Genomic DNA, 18,526 nt, shown 5'->3' with positions numbered 1-18,526 from the left:
AGAGGATATATATATATATATATATATATATATATATATATATATATATATATAGATATATATATATTGTGTAGTTTCTGTTTGAAAGCAAAGCACGATAATTTAAAACTATATGTTCGAATTGACCATGTGGCTTTCAATTATAATGCACACTAATGTACTTTTTAAGGCTACTACTTAATAATAAGCAGACCACAACCTTTTGGCCACCAGTTTCTTGTCCCATCTCCTGCCTTTTTTTTTTCTTGTCATTCCCTTTTAGGCGCCTGATCTTTTAAATTGTTTATAGTTTGTCACGAGATTCTTCATCCTATTTGAATATTAAATTTCATTATTTTTTTTTAAAAAAATTATGTATATTATATTTACAATTACAAAGTAAAGTAATGTCTTATTTAATTGATGATATAACTACCGGGCACATGTTGAATTTTGTATAGAGGGAAACACTTTGTTTTTTCTTAAATTGGAAAAGATTATCTGCCCATCTTGAAAAAGTGAAAAAAGAGGTTGTAATTTGAAATTGTTCGTACCAAAGAGATCATTCAGTTACGACTGACCTATTGCTAATAATAAAAAAAAGACAGGTGTTGCATAATCAAAGATGGAACCCATGAAGAATGACAGACTATCGTTTCCAATATACATTGGACAGCCTAAAATTAAGACTTGCATTCTTTTGAAGTTTGTGAGAACTCTAATTTAGAGTAAAAGTTAATGAAAACTAGATATATCCAAACCAAACAAGAGGAGAATATGACCAAATATCACATCAAAATTAGTAAACGAAGGGACCCCAAATTTTGGAAGTATAAGGTAAGGGTATCGGGTGATGCTTCTCGTTTCTTGTCAGAAAGGGACCACATTACAGCCAATAATTTCAAATACAGATAAAAAAATTTGATACATATATATGAGACTGATTAGTCTCGTTAAATCATGATTCAACATAAATTATACATCTTGAAATCAAGCTAGATCTTTTTATTCTTCCTTAGCTTTTAGTAAGACTGCTTTAATGGACGCAGAGCTTCTCATAAAAATACAAAACCGTAGACCCTTACTTTAGAAGAGGCTTAAAACTTAAGTGTAGGCCAAGTCCATGTATTTATGTTAACTAATTAGTGTAATTGGTTATTAGTTGGTATTATCGAATTAATTATGATGAATTATTCTATGAATTGATTATACTTTGTTGAACAATGATGAATACTACCGTATATCTTTTCATCCCTGCATATCTTCTTGTCACTTTTTCACTTTGTCATGCAAATCCCTCATCATTACACACCACTGTCTTACAGCCTACTTTAATGCTCTGAAATTTAGCTTCATACCAAGCAAAATTTTGGAAATTTCTTGTATACAAATGAAATCCTCCTACTACTAATGCCTTCTTGATTACTTAGATTTCTTGTCAAATATATCAAGATTTATCTTGGTAGATCCCAAGCGGGCTTGAGTTTGTTACATGATGATTTAGATAGATCGAATGGAATTCTAGAACTTCATTAATGTCACGAAAGTGGGAGTTAAGAATTTCGTACATCGTTGTTAAAGCTTTCATGAGAGTGGACCCCATCGATGGTAGCTTGATCGACACCCACTGCCACTTCTGATGCGGCTTTCCAACGTCTCTCAGATAATTCACAATCTCTTTCTATAACAAACTCGGGATACAAAAAGATAAGAATAAAAAAGCAGATAAAGCTAAATATCCTTCGCACAAGAAGTAGAAGCTGCGGGGTTTCAAATTCTTCCTTATTTCACTCGTTGGTTGTGTGGCCATATATAGAAAATCCATTCATTTGAAGATATTAAGGCCAAAGTTTGAGCTTTTTTGAAAAGCAATCCCAGAACTCACGTGCTCTTTCATAATAGAAGTCATTTTTTTATACCTGTACAATATATTTTATGCACGAAGGCCTTTCCAAGAAGATACAGACATATATGTGGGTGGATTAGTTTTTCTTCCTGAACAAGGGCGGCCTTCAAAGTCGGAACCTTTAGCGAAAAGGGTTGTTCTTGTTGAGTTTTTTGGAGATGGGATTGCCGTTGAAGTACATTCCGGCGGAGTTGGCGGTGGCGGTGGTAGTTGTGGGATTGGTGTTTGGTGGTTGTATTGGCTTTCCGGAGGAGGATCTGGTTGGGAAATTGCCCGGTCAACCGGTGGTGAAGTTTAGGCAGTATGCAGGGTATGTAGATGTGGATATGAAGAAAGGAAGGAGTTTGTTTTACTACTTCGTGGAAGCTGAAGAGGATCCTGATCACAAACCTCTCACCCTTTGGCTTAATGGAGGTAAATCTTTTCCTTTTTTTTTTCCTGTTCTTGGTTTAGTAAATATAGTTTTCTTGATTTGAGGAAAATGTGTACAAAGTGAAATTGCCATTTTGGTATCTGCAAATCAAATTAAAAAAATTAAAATTTTACAAATAATTTTGCTAAAAAAAGGGTTGACTCGCCTCGTTTTCTGAATTTAGATTTAGATTCAAATTAAAAAAATTAGCAAGACACGAGCAAGATTCTTATTGTGATATTCAAAATTCGAATATTTTTTTCTCCAAACAAGAAATGGATTTGTAAATACCATTTTTAAATTTTAAACCAAACACCAAATGGAATTTCAAATACTTGAATTTCCAAATCCAATTCCAAATCCAATTCCAAATCCCACAAATCCTCTCAAATCCTGGTTGCCAAACATACTGTTAGGTGGTGTAAAATAGGTTATTTCACTGTTTTGGATTTATGACATGGAGTACATGCTAAGTAAAAATATGTCTTCTCTTAATTAGGACTGCCCGTTAAGGATTCCATTTGAGAAAATTTTGAAGAGTTCCCTCTTTCATTCAAGAACTGGTTTTATTATTTTCATTTAAACTTGAAGCCTTGAAAAGTGTCTTCTTTTTGTGTTGAAGTATGTGCGAAGTAGTTCTTGTGACAGTGTAGAACTTTGTGTTATTATCCGATATCTTGCATGTCTGTTATGTTCAGGCCCGGGTTGCTCATCCATGGGCGGCGGTGCTTTCACAGAACTGGGGCCTTTCTTTCCTAGAGGCGATGGTCGAAGTCTCCGAATAAACTCGAAGTCATGAACAAAGGTATAATTGAAGTTTTTTTTCCTTTTTGGTCTCAAATGTTGAAATCAATCAATCCATTTGCTTAAAAAATTTACTTATTCTGTTTGTAGCGTCGAATCTCCTTTTTGTCGAGTCTCCCTGCCGGTGTTGGATGGTCATACTCGAATACAAGCTCAGACTACACTACTGGTGATGCGTCCACAGGTAAAGCAGCAATTGATGCTAAACTTTTCCATTCTTTCTGATAACATATCTGGTGTGGTTTATACGACAGTTGGTAAGTTATAAGCATCGGACATCTGCCTACGTGTTCTACCTGCACGGTCATATTCAGTGGGCAGTTCAAAGAATTCAGGAGGAGGAGTAAGGGAGCAAGAAGATGGGTGATTGAATAGATGATAATTTGTGAAATTTCAATTTCTTTAAAAAATGTATGCATGGAAATTTAAAGCCTCGGTGGGGTGATCCATTGCTGGATCATCCCCGAGCATTGAGTTCCTTAAGCATGTGTACGTTTACTAGGTACTAAGTGAGCAGAATTTTGAGTTTACTGAGACAACTGAAGTCCCGTTTCTTGTTCTATGGCAGCATATGATATGCACATGTTCATGATGGGATGGTACAAGAAGTTTCCAACATTCAAAACCCGAGATTTATTCCTGACCGGAGAAAGTTATGCAGGTAAGAAAATTACAATTCATGAATCAGTAGTGCGGTCATAAATGTTAATCATTTCAAGATAATTTAGAACCATGGGTACATAGTGAACTTCTGCTTAAATATTATATATGTTCTGAAGTTGTCCCTCTACTCTTTTATTTTAGAATATATCTTATTTGTCTATACAGGGCATTACATTCCTCAATTAGCGGTCTTGCTTCTGGACCATAACAAACATTCTACAGAGCAAAAGTTCAACATTAAAGGGATAGCAGTAATATTTTAAACTTATTCTATCATCTTGTTCTCTGTTCTTTTCGCAAGTGTTTGGCTTTACAGATGAAATCTGTGATTTGATCAGATTGGCAATCCACTGCTTAAACTTGATCGTGATGTCCCAGCCACGTATGAGTTCTTTTGGTCGCACGGGATGATTTCTGATGAAATAGGCCTTGCCATCATGAACGACTGTGAGTTTGAGGATTACACTTTTGCTACTCCACACAATGTCTCCAAATCCTGCGACAATGCCATAACCGAAGCAAATAAAATCGTTGGTGATTATATAAATAATTACGATGTTATTCTTGATGTATGCTATCCATCCATAGTCCAGCAAGAGCTAAGACTCCGAAAGATGGTACATTTCTTCCATACTCTAGCTGAATTTCCATTCATGGAAAGAAATAAAATATGTGATGAATAAGACATCATGTGTCATGGCAGGCTACAAAGATTAGCCTTGGAGTAGATGTGTGCATGACCTACGAAAGGCGATTTTACTTTAACCTTCCAGAGGTTCAGAAGGCTCTACATGCTAATCGGACCAATCTACCGTATGCATGGTCTATGTGCAGCAGGTAAATCTGCTGATGCCTGACACTTATATTCTTTACAGTAACTATAAATGATTCTTTTTTTAATCGAACTTTATTGGCAGTGTTCTTAACTATACTGAGACAGATGGAAACATTGACATTCTGCCTTTGCTAAAGAGGATCATTCAGAACCATATTCCCGTTTGGATTTTCAGGTAAACGCTTCAGTCATGAAACATGAAGTAAATGTTTTTCCTCGTGTTTCATATATAAAAAGACTAAAAACTTGTTATTGCAAAATGCCAGTGGAGATCAAGATTCAGTAGTCCCATTACTTGGTTCCCGGACACTTGTACGCGAGCTTGCCCACGATCTACGGTTCAAGGTTACAGTCCCGTATGGAGCTTGGTTCCATAACAAACAGGTACTTGTTGGATGTACACATTACCTCGTGTTTTATGCTATTAATAAAAGATCTGTATACAGCTTGAAAGTAAAGTAAGAAGCTTTTTTTCTGGTTCACCACAGAAGATTTCATATAGTCAAAAAAGAAAGAGATGTTCAGTGCCTAATTTATTCTCTAGCACACTCAGCCATTAACACCTTATCCTTTTGTGATTTATTATTAGGTGGGAGGTTGGGCTACTGAGTATGGAAACTTGCTAACTTTTGCTACAGTTAGAGGTGCAGCACACATGGTACCCTATGCACAGCCTTCAAGAGCTCTGCATCTGTTTAGTTCGTTTGTTCGGGGACGTAGATTGCCTAACACTACGCGTCCTTCCATTGATGGCTGAGGAACCGGTTGACTTGTGTTTGAGTTGATTTACAGTTTACTGTTGTAACATTTTGAAAACTGATTGGAAATCTCACAGGGATTGAGTTGATATTGGAGGAATGAAACATAAATTTACTGGTATCATAACTTTATGTCATGGGGTCTTTTGAGTGAGTGGAGCTCCAGTATAAAGGTAAAAATATTACATAAATGTACTAGGATTAAATAATTTCCAAAAAAAAATACAAGGAATTTCGTTAAGAGCGAGGAAATGTAACTAAAATTGACTGGGTCAAAATGGGGACGTACCTTGATCTAACAAAGACATACAATATCAATCAATCTATGAACAACACATGAAAAAGATTGCATTGACAATTCCCCTGCGCTTTCGATCCGATTAATTAATTTGTCGGCACATAATTTTTAGATGATTTTCAACTATCGTGATTTTTATTTCCCTTCTCTCTATTATCAAATTTTAATATGTTAAATCAATTAAGTTTTGGTCAGTTTAGAAAAAAAAAACTAAATGACTATTCTTAAAATAGACACACTGAAAACTACACAAAAGAACTGATTCTCGAGGTTTACTGAATTGGAGTTTGCCTATGTCAAAGACCTACTGAAATTGCGAGGGAAACTGATTTATGAAGTCATCTGGTCATCACGTTGAAATCATCTAGCCTCCTCGTACAAACATTTTTTGAAAATTATCAATCTACTATGTGTTTTATCGGATAAAATTTTCCGTACTGGTACAATTTTCGATTACCTGTAGAATGTAAGAAATCCGCGAGCACTACCTACAATGTACTATTGTCAGAAAAGATAGTGAAGTAGAAAACGACATGACCAACAACTACCTTCATTTGGAATGGTAATCAGATTACATTTTGTCGACTGTTGGATCGAAGCTTGTATATAGAGAAAGTAAACAGTCTGTCTAGCTCACTCACTCACTCACTCACTCCATCTTAAAAACCAATTAGTTATTCTCAAGCCATAAACTTTCAAAAGCACACACTTAAAATTTTATACAAGATCTTCAAGAATCATTTCTGGGTAGTGATTTCAATTCTGAAATACTTGTATTTTGACAGTAAGAATCTTACTGATAATTTGTGTTAAGTTTGTGATAAACTAAGAGTTTCAGTAAGTTTTCTTGAAATTGACAATTGCAAATTGTTGTTATTGTCAAAGTATTTTAGTGAAATTCATATATGATAAAGAAGAGATGATGTTAGAGTTATTCAAGTTTCCAAACATCCAGAAATAATCAGTTGCATTTACATTTTAATTACTCTACTTTTAGTCTTCCATTTCGTAACCAAACTGATTCTTACTTGAGCCATTTTTACGTTCAAATCATGTCAGTGAGTTTATTTTCGAGTAATATCCAACTTATAGCTTTTCGATACGAGACTAACATAACCATAAGTAATATCCAACTGATAGTTTAACAAGAATTCTATTTCAGTGTTGTTAACCCAACCAAAATATTTTTAAGAAATAGTTGAGATTGATTTATTTATCTCCTTTTTAAATCAATCTCCAACTCTAGCGTAACCATATCACATCTCAATTGAATGCCTCCCCATAAATTCATTAACTCGATCAATGTGCAGTGCAAAGGTCGGTTTAATATTTGTCTATTGCCGATTTTGATGTTGGTATTGTATGCTGTTAAATTTCAATCTAATTATTATGTTATCTTTGAACTTTGTTTACAAAAAAATTGGCCTTTTTTGAGGTGGTTTTAAATGCTAATGTGATGCTAACGTGATGCTCAAATGTACAATGCATATTGGTAACCAATTGATCGAATTATATATAATTAAAAATAGAATGAAATGATTCGGTTGTTATATTTTTTCGATTATTGCAAATATGCATATATCTTTAGGACCAAAAGATCATAAACAAATTCGCATCAAAATTAGGGGTGATTTATAAAAATCCTAATGCATCCGAATTTGACGATTGTCGGAAGGTGGGAAGCTAAAGGATATAATATTTAGACTCCTTTTATCTTAGCTGGATAAGTTGCTAAAAGAATTCCCGACGGTGCTCCATTACAACTCTTCACGCAAAAATCATTTCCTATAACTTGCGAAAACCTAAACAGCGACTTTACGCGTTTTCTGACGTACTAATGCATGGTATAATTTCACGGCTCTTTCTTGACTCAATGAGATTACGGAGATATGTTTCGATTTGGGCATGATCTGGTACATTCAATGCGAATTAAATTAACGCAAAAAAAATTATGCGAGACGGTCTCACGAGTTGTATTTTGTGAGACAGATCTTTTATTTGGATCATCAATTAAAAAATATTATTTTTTACACCAAGAATTTTTTATGAGATCGTCTACCTACTCTTAAGTTAAAAGTTAGGGGTACTTTTTATTTTTTGTTCTATTTAAGTGCACTTTTAATCCTTACCCTTTGTAAATCTTATTATCGATCACCACTGTCACCAGCTTGTTCAAGAAATCAGCTTATCTTTTCTTGAAAATATTAACAATAGGATGAGTAAAGATAAGGCCCTGCATTTGGTGTTTGGAGTTTTTGGTTTGTTTTCCAAATTTCTGATCGTTTATATTATTTCTAAGCTATCCTTTCTTTAATTTAACCAATTATGTTTTACCACAGGGAATGCTACTGGATTGTTTCTCTTCCTGTCACCCGTGTAAGAAAGTTAATTACTTGGATTTGGAGAGTAAATAATGTTTTAATCCTAATATTCCTCAGTTGCTACATTAATTTTTTAATGTTTTTGAGGTAAACAAAAGGTTTTGATAAAAATATGCATGATAGAGTGACATTTAAGAGGATCGTCACGAAAAGATCAACCGAGCAATTCTCCGGCATTCCTTATGTCATGACTTTACTCAACTGCTTACTCTCAACTTGGTAAAATAAATATGTTTCTTTATTCGATTTTTAGTTTCTGTTTATCTATATATACATAAATCAAAATTCTGGCTACACTAATCATGCACGTATATATGCATGCAGGTATGGGCTTCCTTTCATATCAAAAAACAACTTCTTAGTGTCTGCGATCAACGGCACTGGAGCCGCGATAGAGTCGATATATGTGTTGATATTCCTTGTATTTGCGCCCAAGAAGGAGAAGGCCAAGATTTTAGGGCTGTTGTGCTGTGTTCTCTCTGTGTTCTCAGTTGTCGCTTTGGTTTCGGTCTTCGCCATTCACGACGCCAAAAAAAGGAAGAATCTATGTGGTTTTGCTGCCACCATTTTCTCCATAATAATGTATGCTTCACCTTTATCCGTCATCAGGGGCGGAGCCAAGAATCCGATTATATCCGGGCTAGAATATTAACCTCTAAAATTTTTTAATATTTTAAATTGATCTACCCGGGCTAATATTAAATTTATCCAAAATTATTAAAAAAATTACATATAAATTTTTAAAGCCCGGGTGAACAAATGAGTGCCTCCGCCCCTGTCCGTCATGGTAAGAATTAATAAGATATATCAATCTTTAATCAACTAGCAAATTGTGGCTAAATTAAATAATCATTTTACTTTATATATGTAAATTCTTTTATTCTTAATATTTTATTTCTAAAGAATCGAATTCTTAATAAGATTAGGGACTAATTAAGATTAAGATACTGATTTTGTTTTATTTAATTTGTGCAGAGGATGGTGTTAAAAACCAAGAGCGTGGAGTATATGCCCTTCCTCTTGTCGCTCTTCGTTTTCCTTTGCGGCACTTCTTGGTTTATCTACGGACTTATTGGAAAGGACGTTTTTTCTATTTGTGAGTTGTTTGTTTCCTTTTTATTAGCCCTAACCCATGCCTTTCTTGTATCCAAATTTTGTTAGATAATCTAAGCATGTCAAAATATAAATAACAAACATAGATTCAATTTGGCCAATATTATCCGAGGATTTTGCTTTGAAAATACTTTATTAAACCCAATTTTTAAGTATTTTGTTTTTAAAAAAATTGGAATTTTTTTCAACAAAAAAAATGTTTTTTTTAGCTTCAGAGAACTTTTTACTTTACATGGTGGACCGAGATATCCATACAGCCAATTTAAGATGGAAGGCCCAGTTCAATAAATCAAAAGCTAGCTGAATATAAATAATTGGAGATTAATTAGTTAACGATATTTATTTATCAATGACAAATTAATTGCAGGTGCCAAATGGATTTGGGTGCTTATTAGGAACGATGCAGCTGATTTTGTATGCAATTTACCGCAATACCGAATTAGGTGAAAAAAGCGAGATAATTACCATCCAAGCATAAGCAATCAAATAATTATTCTTAATTTTAATTTAAATTTAAATTCCGCGCGTGTAAGCGTAATTAAATCAAACAACAGTGTTTAAAATATATTGGTTATTTTTTCCCCATTTTCTTGTTTCTTTTTGAATGTTTCTACCAGGATAATTTTGTGAAACAGATCTCCGACTCGGCTCAACTCATGAAAAAAATATTATTTTTATGTCAAAAAGGTCGACCACTCTCACATGAGACCGTCTCACAAAAATCTACGTACATGGAAAGAATTACCAATAATAAGTAGTCTTTTTAATTTTCATATGTTTTACTTTATAGATTAGACATTAATGTTTATAGATATATATAAAAATTATTAATTATTAACCAAAAATTCATAAATTATCTTTGTTATTTTAAAAAAAGGGTCATAAAAAATGAAATAAGAATCGACAGAAACAAATAATCACAATCAAAGGCCCCATAACCTTAAATGAAACACAACATGCAAATCCGAATCGCCGATGCAATTAATAACCCTGCGTATTAAGTTACCTTAGCCCAACGCAATTTCTTTCTTCTCCCACATCTGTCATTTAGTTTACAGAACTCTTTCAAAAAATATGCAAACTTCAACAATATTATTATTTGTATTTTACATAAATCATGCACAAAACAATAATTTTTCATTCTATTTATTAATAAAAAAATATTTCGAATCTTGAAATTAATAACTAGAATCAGTGCTATATAAGTACGTAGCTAATGAATTATGACAACGTCAAAAACGCCAATTTTTAGGAGTGAATTTGAAACCAGTCGAGTAGCCCTTGTCTTGAGGGCAATGTAACATTCAAAACCCTAGCTAATTGATTGCTATGCATATTCCCAGTTTCTTTGTTTGATTAAATATTTTGATCGCGATTGTACAAAAGTAATTATTTTATGCGCATCCGTTGTACGTACGACATGTTCGGATGCGTTGATAACAAAATATTTAAACAAATCTGATACTCACGGGAAATTTAGGGTCCAATTCCAGCAAGTGTCACTAGTCCAGACGCAGATTCTGAAATTACCCTGAGCCTGAAATCACAAATAGGATCGTGAGGAGGAGGCCAGGAGGGTGTCCTGGCGTAGCCCCTCTGACGCTCAAGTCAGTGACTGAGGATATATGGGGAGAACAGCTAAGGGTGCTGCTGAAAACAATATATTGAATGCATAATCATACGCTCAAACCTGATATTTATAGGAGAATATCTGGACTTGTCATGGGCCATTCACCTGTGGGCCTTAAAGATGGGCCGAGAGTTTGGACCAGATGTTGATGGGTTCATCCCTGGGATATCAAAATCACACAGCGAGATCAAACATTACGATCACCTTAGATCTAACGATTATCAAAATATATATAAAAGAATTAAGACACCGGGATTTACATTGTAAGCAACGTCTTCGAGTAAGTTGAACTCAACCAAATGACTACTTTTGTCGATATATTACGTACGTGCATGCACTTAAGATATATGCATCAAACGAACATGATTTCATTAGAATGGAAGGTCGGCAGAACTTGAGAAATATAGTGAAATTTAATGGTATATTATGTTAAGATTGAAATTTGGACCTAACTCAACCCCAAAAGCTATATCAAAAGGGGAGGATTGTCCAATCCCATATATACCACTCAAATGTTATTTATCCAACCGATGTGGAACAATTAATATATTATTTGAGGTGAATGATGAGTATTAATGAATATCTTACCGAGAGATGGTGCATGAATATTATAGATGTCCCGAGACGAGTTGTGGATGTGATTGAAGGGTATATATACGAGAGAGAAAAAAAAAAAAGTAGAGATATTATTCTTTGTGTGAAATCAGTGAGAAGCTTACGTGCCGCTATGTCTTCATGCAACGTCGTTGACTTATCATACCCTCTTTGTCTTTTCTATTCATTAATATCCATGCACAGTTCATCGCTATATTTAACTCTAGATGCCTTAGAATCGTGTATATCATGGGGAGGTTTTACATGATTCTCGAACTCTGTTAAATTTAGAATTTTAGTGGAAAATAAGAATTTTGAGTCCTATCATGACTCGGTTTTGCTTCCAACTCGTCTGAAAACAGAATAGTTGTCTCTTTTCAAAGGAATAAGAGTGATAGATAATGCGTGTCATCGTCTTTTTGAGGAGACTGTCATCTATTTCGACCAGTTTCCCGAGGCGTTGGAAATCCAGACCGGCTCAGAGAATACTTGCGCTTTTGGCGCTCTTCGTTTCGCCAACAACGAAGTCATCCTTGATAATTTCCCATTCCTTTCCGGCCAAGCCACCTCTTGCTAATTTATTACCGGCATGATTAAATCTTAGATTCAAATAATATGGTAAAATAAATTGTATTAGGAAGGCGATTTTGAGTCTATTTTCCTGGGTAAAAATGAATATGAATGATTTTCACTGATTGCGTATAATGATGGACCCCGACCGATCTAACAATCTTTAATTTGGACTTAAGTCAAATTTTTTTAAAAAAATTCATTTCTATTGTAATTAAATAATAAGATCAAACATATCGAAAATGATCGGTAAAAAAAATTATCTTACATTTTTGAAGCTAAAAATATGAATTCAGTCTGCACAATCATGTTCTTCGGTAATTTGTTTTTCAATTGATCACAATGTCAATCAATTCAATCTTTCTTGTGACATGATTGATTGAAATTTTTTTTATTAAACTTTAACTTTGAGAAACTTCGTTCTGCACTTGCTATATAAACGACATCTATTTTCTTATGGTAATTCACTACATCAATTATAAATTTGGTTTCTCTTGTTAATGAGTACTACTCCAAGAGTACTAACTTCAAAAATAAATCATACTCATTAATATAGAAAAAAATTATGAATCAGAGAATATGTTTTATATTGTGTTAATCTACAGTAATATATATTAAATTTAAGGAATAAATAATTTTTTTTATATGTAATAAAAAATATACAAATAATAAATTTATATTGAGTCAATTTTCACTACTATATAATAAGAATTTTTTTTCAAATTACAAATAAAAAAACGTGTTTATCATACTGCCATATTGAAACAATATATATATATATATATATATATATATATATATATATATATATATATATATATATATATATATATATATATATATATATATATATATATATATATTCTTTAGTGATTAGGAATAATTTGATGTTTGTATCTTGAACCTTATCAAGTTGGTTTATTTTATTTTGGTAAAGTAATTTATAAGATGCTAGTAGAATATTGAAATTTTATATTTTTTCTTTAAAAACTGTGTACGACCTATTTTGATCGAATTTGAAAGTTCATATAGTCGAGTATTGGATGCCGCTACACTTATTTGTTTACTTTTTTTTAGAATGTTTCCTTTTAATATTATAACAATATCAGCTGTTTAATTTTTCAAAAAAGAAAAAAAACAGTTTTAAATAAATAAATATATATAAAAATATATATGTATATATATTAACAAATTTATAGATAACTTTCATGACTTGGTGTAGCAAAAAATGTGTATGGCTGCTACAAAAAAACGAAAAAATGAGAATTTTATATTATATATTTAAAATTCATTTTTTCAAAAAATTTCATTTAAAATGTAGGAAAAGCTAGATATAGTTGCTCACATTCACGAACTTTTAATTTTACCGGCCTGCAAACTGAATTTTTTCAGCTGCACGAATATCGTCACGAGTTCTTACGTACCTAGCCACCAGAGAGTTTAAATATATGACAGATTCTTTGATTCCGTTCCAGGAAACCAAAAATAAAAAATAAAAATAAATACAAAAATATATTAAATGATGATATAAATTGATCTTCCAATATATTAAATTTAAAATTAAAAAAGGCTTGCTGTAATTTTTTTTGTTTTTTCAAAAAATCATTATGCATGAAATTCAAGTTCTTTCACGCTATGTTGCTTTCTTACCCGTTTTGGTGTATATATATGTGTGTGCCTCTTCACTAGTTATCTCAATATATGAAGCTCAAACACGCACACGCATCATCCTTGAAACTGAAAGATATCTTTTTTTTCATTCTCCCGTGGTATTTGGGGCGTTTCTTGATCAGGGATTTTCGGTAGACAGCTCTTTGTTGAGTTTTGTGTTTCAAGAACACGAGGAAGATATGGAGAATACTCTGCATTTCGTCGTTGGAATATTCGGTGGGTTTTTTCGCCGTGCTCCGAAGAATCTTTTCTTGGGTTGTATTTTTTTTATTATATCTCTGTCTTCTAATTTTATTGTTTTCCTGTCATATTACAGGGAATGCTTTCGCTCTGTTTCTTTTCTTGGCACCATTGTGAGCATCCCCCCCAGAATTAATTATCTGTTTTTGTGTGTGCCTTACGAGCTAACGTATTTCACGCTTAATATCACGCATCAAAATTTAAATATTTTGTTCTTATGGCTCGCCTTGGCTGGCTGGATTTTTTCACTCTGTAGTTAAGAGTATTTCTACCTCAAGATTCAGAAAATATCACTTCTATATCATCTTACTACGGTATTTTTTAATGGTTATTATTATATGATGATATCTGATAGGATTACCTTCAAAAGGATAGTAAAGAAAAGGTCTACTGAGCAGTTTTCTGGAGTTCCCTATGTCATGACCTTACTCAACTGCTTGCTTTCTGCTTGGTGAGCTTCTTGAAATTTGTTCAATTAACAAGAAGTTTGCGGGTGTTTTTTCATATAATGATATTTTCCACCAAACGTATTTTTCTGAATATTCGAGGCCAAGTTAGAAATTTAGTGGAATGGGTGATTTATTGTGTTTTCAGCAATAAAATTAGAAAATATTTAATATAATTTGACAGGGCAGCGCCCACTTTAGATGATTTGGCTCTTTTTCATGAATGAACTTATCTAGGTATGGTCTCCCCTTTGTGTCACCTAACAACATGCTAGTTTCAACGATAAATGGCACCGGTGCTGCCATTGAATTGGTTTACGTGCTGATCTTTCTCATATTTGCACCAAAGAAAGAAAAGGGCAAGATCCTGGGATTGCTCACTCTTGTCCTCGCCATCTTTGCAATTGTCGCGTTTGTTTCTCTATTCGCTCTCCATGGCAAAGGCAGAAAGTTTTTCTGTGGAGTCGCGGCTACGGTCTTTTCGATCATAATGTATGGTTCACCTTTGACAATCATAGTAAGTTTCCATTGCCTTGTTTTTGTAAAATCGTTGTATTTTGTTGATGGTGTCTGAAATTATTTGGTTTCTAATAATTTTTGCCTTTTGTTTTGTGTATGTAGAGGTTGGTGATCAAGACTAAAAGTGTGGAATTCATGCCCTTCTTCTTATCATTATTTGTGTTCTTGTGTGGTACATCCTGGTTTGTCTTTGGCCTCCTTGGAAAGGATCCCTTTGTTGCTGTAAGTATATGATATTGAAGTGCTAAAATTATGAGTGGCTGTACACAACTGATCATGTGAAAACAATATTTCCAGATTCCAAATGGATTTGGCTGTGGATTAGGTGCAGTGCAACTGATACTATATGCCATATACCGCAAAAACAAAGGCCAGACCCAGAAAGGTGAGGCTTATGAATCCCAGGAGATGGAGAAAAGCATCTCCAAGCTCCATCAGGAGAAGCCATCAAACACACATTTATCACAGGATGAACAAGTCTAATTCTCGGTCCCTGGATCGAAACGAGTCGTCCGATTCTGAGCTTGTTCCTTCTGTAGAAATGTTTCTTTTTCCAACTAATATTGCAACCGGAATGGCTTTTGTTGTAATTTCCAAATAACGTAGGCCGAGTGTATTGGTTTTATGTTCGATTATTGAAATCTCGTTTCTCAACCTCCGTTTCCAATCATCCATGACATTTATAATTTGGTTCTTTAGTTTCCAGTTTTTCTTTCCAGTCACCTAGTTTGAAATACACATAACTTCCCACATGGAGGTCACCAATTAGATACCTGAATGAAGGGATTTCATTTCACCACATTAGGTACGTTACCGCGACAGGTCGACAGCTATCCTACAAATACTGCTACGTTGCGATAGAGGCCTCCGAAGGTCGGAATAAGCGGAAGGACGGGCGATATGGACTATTGCCACCCCTTGAACAAAAAACAGATTAAATTTTCATCTACAATTTCTCATAAAAATCAAGTTTCACCGCTCTTGGTTTGTTTTGTCACTAGTTATTATCACGCCGGAAATGGAGAGAAATTTGTTTTGTCACTCTGATTACACATGTAGCCATATTTGGGATATGCTAAAGTCTGGCATCCAAATCTGATAACGACACTACAACCGGTTCCAAAGGCGAGCCACATGCATATCCTAATACTGATCAAGCTAGACAATTCCACTCTGACTTGCTTTCTAACACAGTAGCTTTAACTCGACAATTACATATACCCATTGCTGTCCCGGGAATCTGGTGGATGGCCACATGATTGATACATTTTAAAGAAGGGAGACTCACATTTTTGCAGAAAAGAACACATGAAATCTGTTGTTTCTTTTATTTGCTTTTTTTTTTTTTTTTTTTTTTTTTTTTTTATATCGTTTTATGTCGTTTCTTTTCATCCCCAACTTTGTGACAACCCAAAATTTTGGGAATGCAATTTTTAGATATAGACATGTATAGAATTTATTTTCGAGTTATGTTATTATTATAAAAATAATAAATTCGAAAATATTAAATAATATATGGTATTGGAAATTTCAAGCAAATAAATACATGAAATTCAAAATTAATTACAAATTAGGTACTAGTTTCGGAATAAGACTGGATGTATATCAATCAAATTTGGAAGGAAATACTGCATACAATGCAGTTTTCTCAACAAGAAAGCTAGCAAATTTTCAGTATTGTCCAAATACATTATGAATCTGTACAAGAAAGCAGTATATATTCAACCATATATTCAACCATCCAGCCCAATATCAAATTTCAGAATTTGGTAATATAATATGTATGGAAGGAGCATCTCGGTAATTATGGAATAATTATCTCGAAATTATGTAAGAAATATTAACTCGATTATGATAAGATTTTCACATCGCCCCTATAAATACAACCCTATTCTATTCAACATTTCACATCAGTCATACCATCAAAATTTTCGAAATTCTCTCTAAACTCTCCTTAGAATTTTCGAAGTTTAGCTCTCCAAAATTTTGTCCAAGCACTGCACCGATGGAAATAAATTTTCGAACGTGGACATATTTTTGATGACTGCAGCAGCACTTGAGATAAGATTTTCGAAAATATTCAGAGCAAAACTCAAAAGTTTGAGTGTAATATGATGTGTAAACTTCGAATAGAAGTTTCTCTTATTTATAGATGAGTAACTGTTGTACAGATCATGTATTATCTTCTCGTTAAAACTTTTTAAATTAAATTTTGAATATAGAAAAAATTATATATCTTATTTATCTCATTATCCTTATCCAAATATACATACATATATTCATTATCATTATCCTATATCTTTATTTTGTATTTTATTTCCTAAATTTTGAAATTATATACCCAAAATTTTTAAATACACATATATGTAATTGTATAAATCCAATATTTCTTTATTTAAATACTTGGGTCTTGACCTGTTTATATATCCCAAAAATCAAAATATATGCATATTATCTTCTTAAACTTGAACACTTGGATATTTGTACACAAAGATTTAATTATCAAATACCACTTTAGATAATCTAGATAAATTTTAAATACAATTTTTGATATTCTAATACAAAATTTCGAGTACATAAATAATGCATCGAGTTCAAAATTTGCGGATTTTACACTTGGTGCCAAAAAATTTGATAATCTAAACGTTTCATGTCACGCCCCGAGATCGGAGTTAGTCGATATCAGCGTTGTTTAGCAATCACACAATCGAAAACAACAAGTCTCGTAGTACAATATAAACCAAAACCAGTTTATATCATAAATTCTAAAAAAAAACATTGTCTTTACAACCAAACAACTCAGAACAATAGAAATAATGCGGAAGCGTTACAACTTAAATAAAATTTAAACTTAAACTGATATTCTCGAAAATACCAGCCTCAAAACTGGTCCGAATCTTCTTCTTCAATTTGTTTTTTAGGCTTATCTGGGAAGAAATAGTAAGAGGTGAGTGATATGGTTCTCACTCAGCAAGTGAGAGCCATTCGAGTGGGAGTCATTCGAGCACATACATAACAATATACATAAATTTTAAAAACACATACCATGCATAACGTGATTCATATCGACACATTTTTTACCTAGGCACTGAGATTCCTCTTCTGTCTATGGTTTACCGATATCAGTCCCTAATTTTTAATCCTCTAAGGAGGTGAGACCATATAACAGTAGAGGTGTTCATCGGTTGGTTCGGTTCGACTTTCATTTTTTATTTCGATTTTCAATTTTACAAATATATAATCCGATATCCGAACCATTTTTCCTCAATTCGGTTCGTTTTTCTACCAAAATAGTTCGGTTATTTCTATTTTGATACAATTATTTAAATTAATAAGATAAATATATTGTAAAATATAATATGTTATCTTTTTACATTATTTCTTAGTAAAACATTTAAATATAAAGTCTAAATGAATTATATAAACAACTATCAACTAAATTTTATTCAAAATAATTGATCCACTGATATGATCATTTCAAAAAATATATAATAAAAATAAAATTATTAATTTAATGAAATTTTGGTTTTTTTGCCGGTTTGGTTTTGATATATATAATTTGAAATCGAACTAAATAAATTTCGGTTTTAACATTTATATCTGAATTATAAAATTTGGTTTTCAGTTTGATTCAGTGTTCGGTTTTTTCAGTTTGGGTTTTCGATTTTTTCGGTTTTATCCGAAGTTTGAACACCTCTATATAACAG

At 33.0% G+C, this 18,526-nt stretch overlaps 3 protein-coding genes across 4 annotated transcripts; all 3 read left to right on the top strand.

Moving 5' to 3' along the window:
• Nucleotides 1-1,269: 1,269 nt before the first annotated feature.
• Nucleotides 1,270-5,507, top strand: LOC140807618 (serine carboxypeptidase-like 42). Its single transcript, XM_073164559.1, is given in 11 exon segments — nt 1,270-2,299; nt 2,996-3,095; nt 3,184-3,217; nt 3,219-3,285; nt 3,670-3,762; nt 3,930-4,015; nt 4,103-4,381; nt 4,468-4,601; nt 4,682-4,774; nt 4,866-4,983; nt 5,189-5,507. Coding segments are annotated over 11 exon segments (1,428 nt in total). The 5' UTR covers nt 1,270-2,043; the 3' UTR covers nt 5,357-5,507.
• Nucleotides 5,508-7,790: 2,283 nt separating this feature from the next.
• On the top strand, nt 7,791-9,152 carry LOC140807967 (bidirectional sugar transporter SWEET1-like). The gene is made up of 5 exons (XM_073164944.1): nt 7,791-7,913; nt 7,995-8,031; nt 8,160-8,255; nt 8,361-8,618; nt 9,012-9,152. Exons 1-5 carry the CDS (start codon nt 7,871-7,873, stop codon nt 9,022-9,024), a joined length of 447 nt encoding a protein of 148 aa, XP_073021045.1. The 5' UTR covers nt 7,791-7,870; the 3' UTR covers nt 9,025-9,152.
• A 4,473-nt stretch (nt 9,153-13,625) lies between these two features.
• Nucleotides 13,626-15,473, top strand: LOC140807218 (bidirectional sugar transporter SWEET1-like). Of its 2 annotated transcripts, XM_073163970.1 has the most exons (6): nt 13,628-13,830; nt 13,931-13,967; nt 14,210-14,305; nt 14,538-14,817; nt 14,922-15,041; nt 15,117-15,473. In XM_073163970.1, exons 1-6 carry the CDS (start codon nt 13,794-13,796, stop codon nt 15,300-15,302), a joined length of 756 nt encoding a protein of 251 aa, XP_073020071.1. In that variant the 5' UTR covers nt 13,628-13,793; the 3' UTR covers nt 15,303-15,473. The 2 variants fall into 2 exon arrangements, with proteins under 2 accessions (XP_073020072.1, XP_073020071.1); XM_073163971.1 differs by lacking the exon at nt 14,210-14,305 and having other exon boundaries at nt 13,626-13,830.
• The last annotated feature ends 3,053 nt before the right edge of the window (nt 15,474-18,526 follow it).

The sequence above is a fragment of the Primulina eburnea genome, chromosome 12 (genome assembly GCF_022965805.1).
Source record: "Primulina eburnea isolate SZY01 chromosome 12, ASM2296580v1, whole genome shotgun sequence".
In the NCBI taxonomy this organism is placed as follows: domain Eukaryota; kingdom Viridiplantae; phylum Streptophyta; class Magnoliopsida; order Lamiales; family Gesneriaceae; genus Primulina; species Primulina eburnea.
This window is presented reverse-complemented; position numbering and strand designations above follow the sequence as displayed.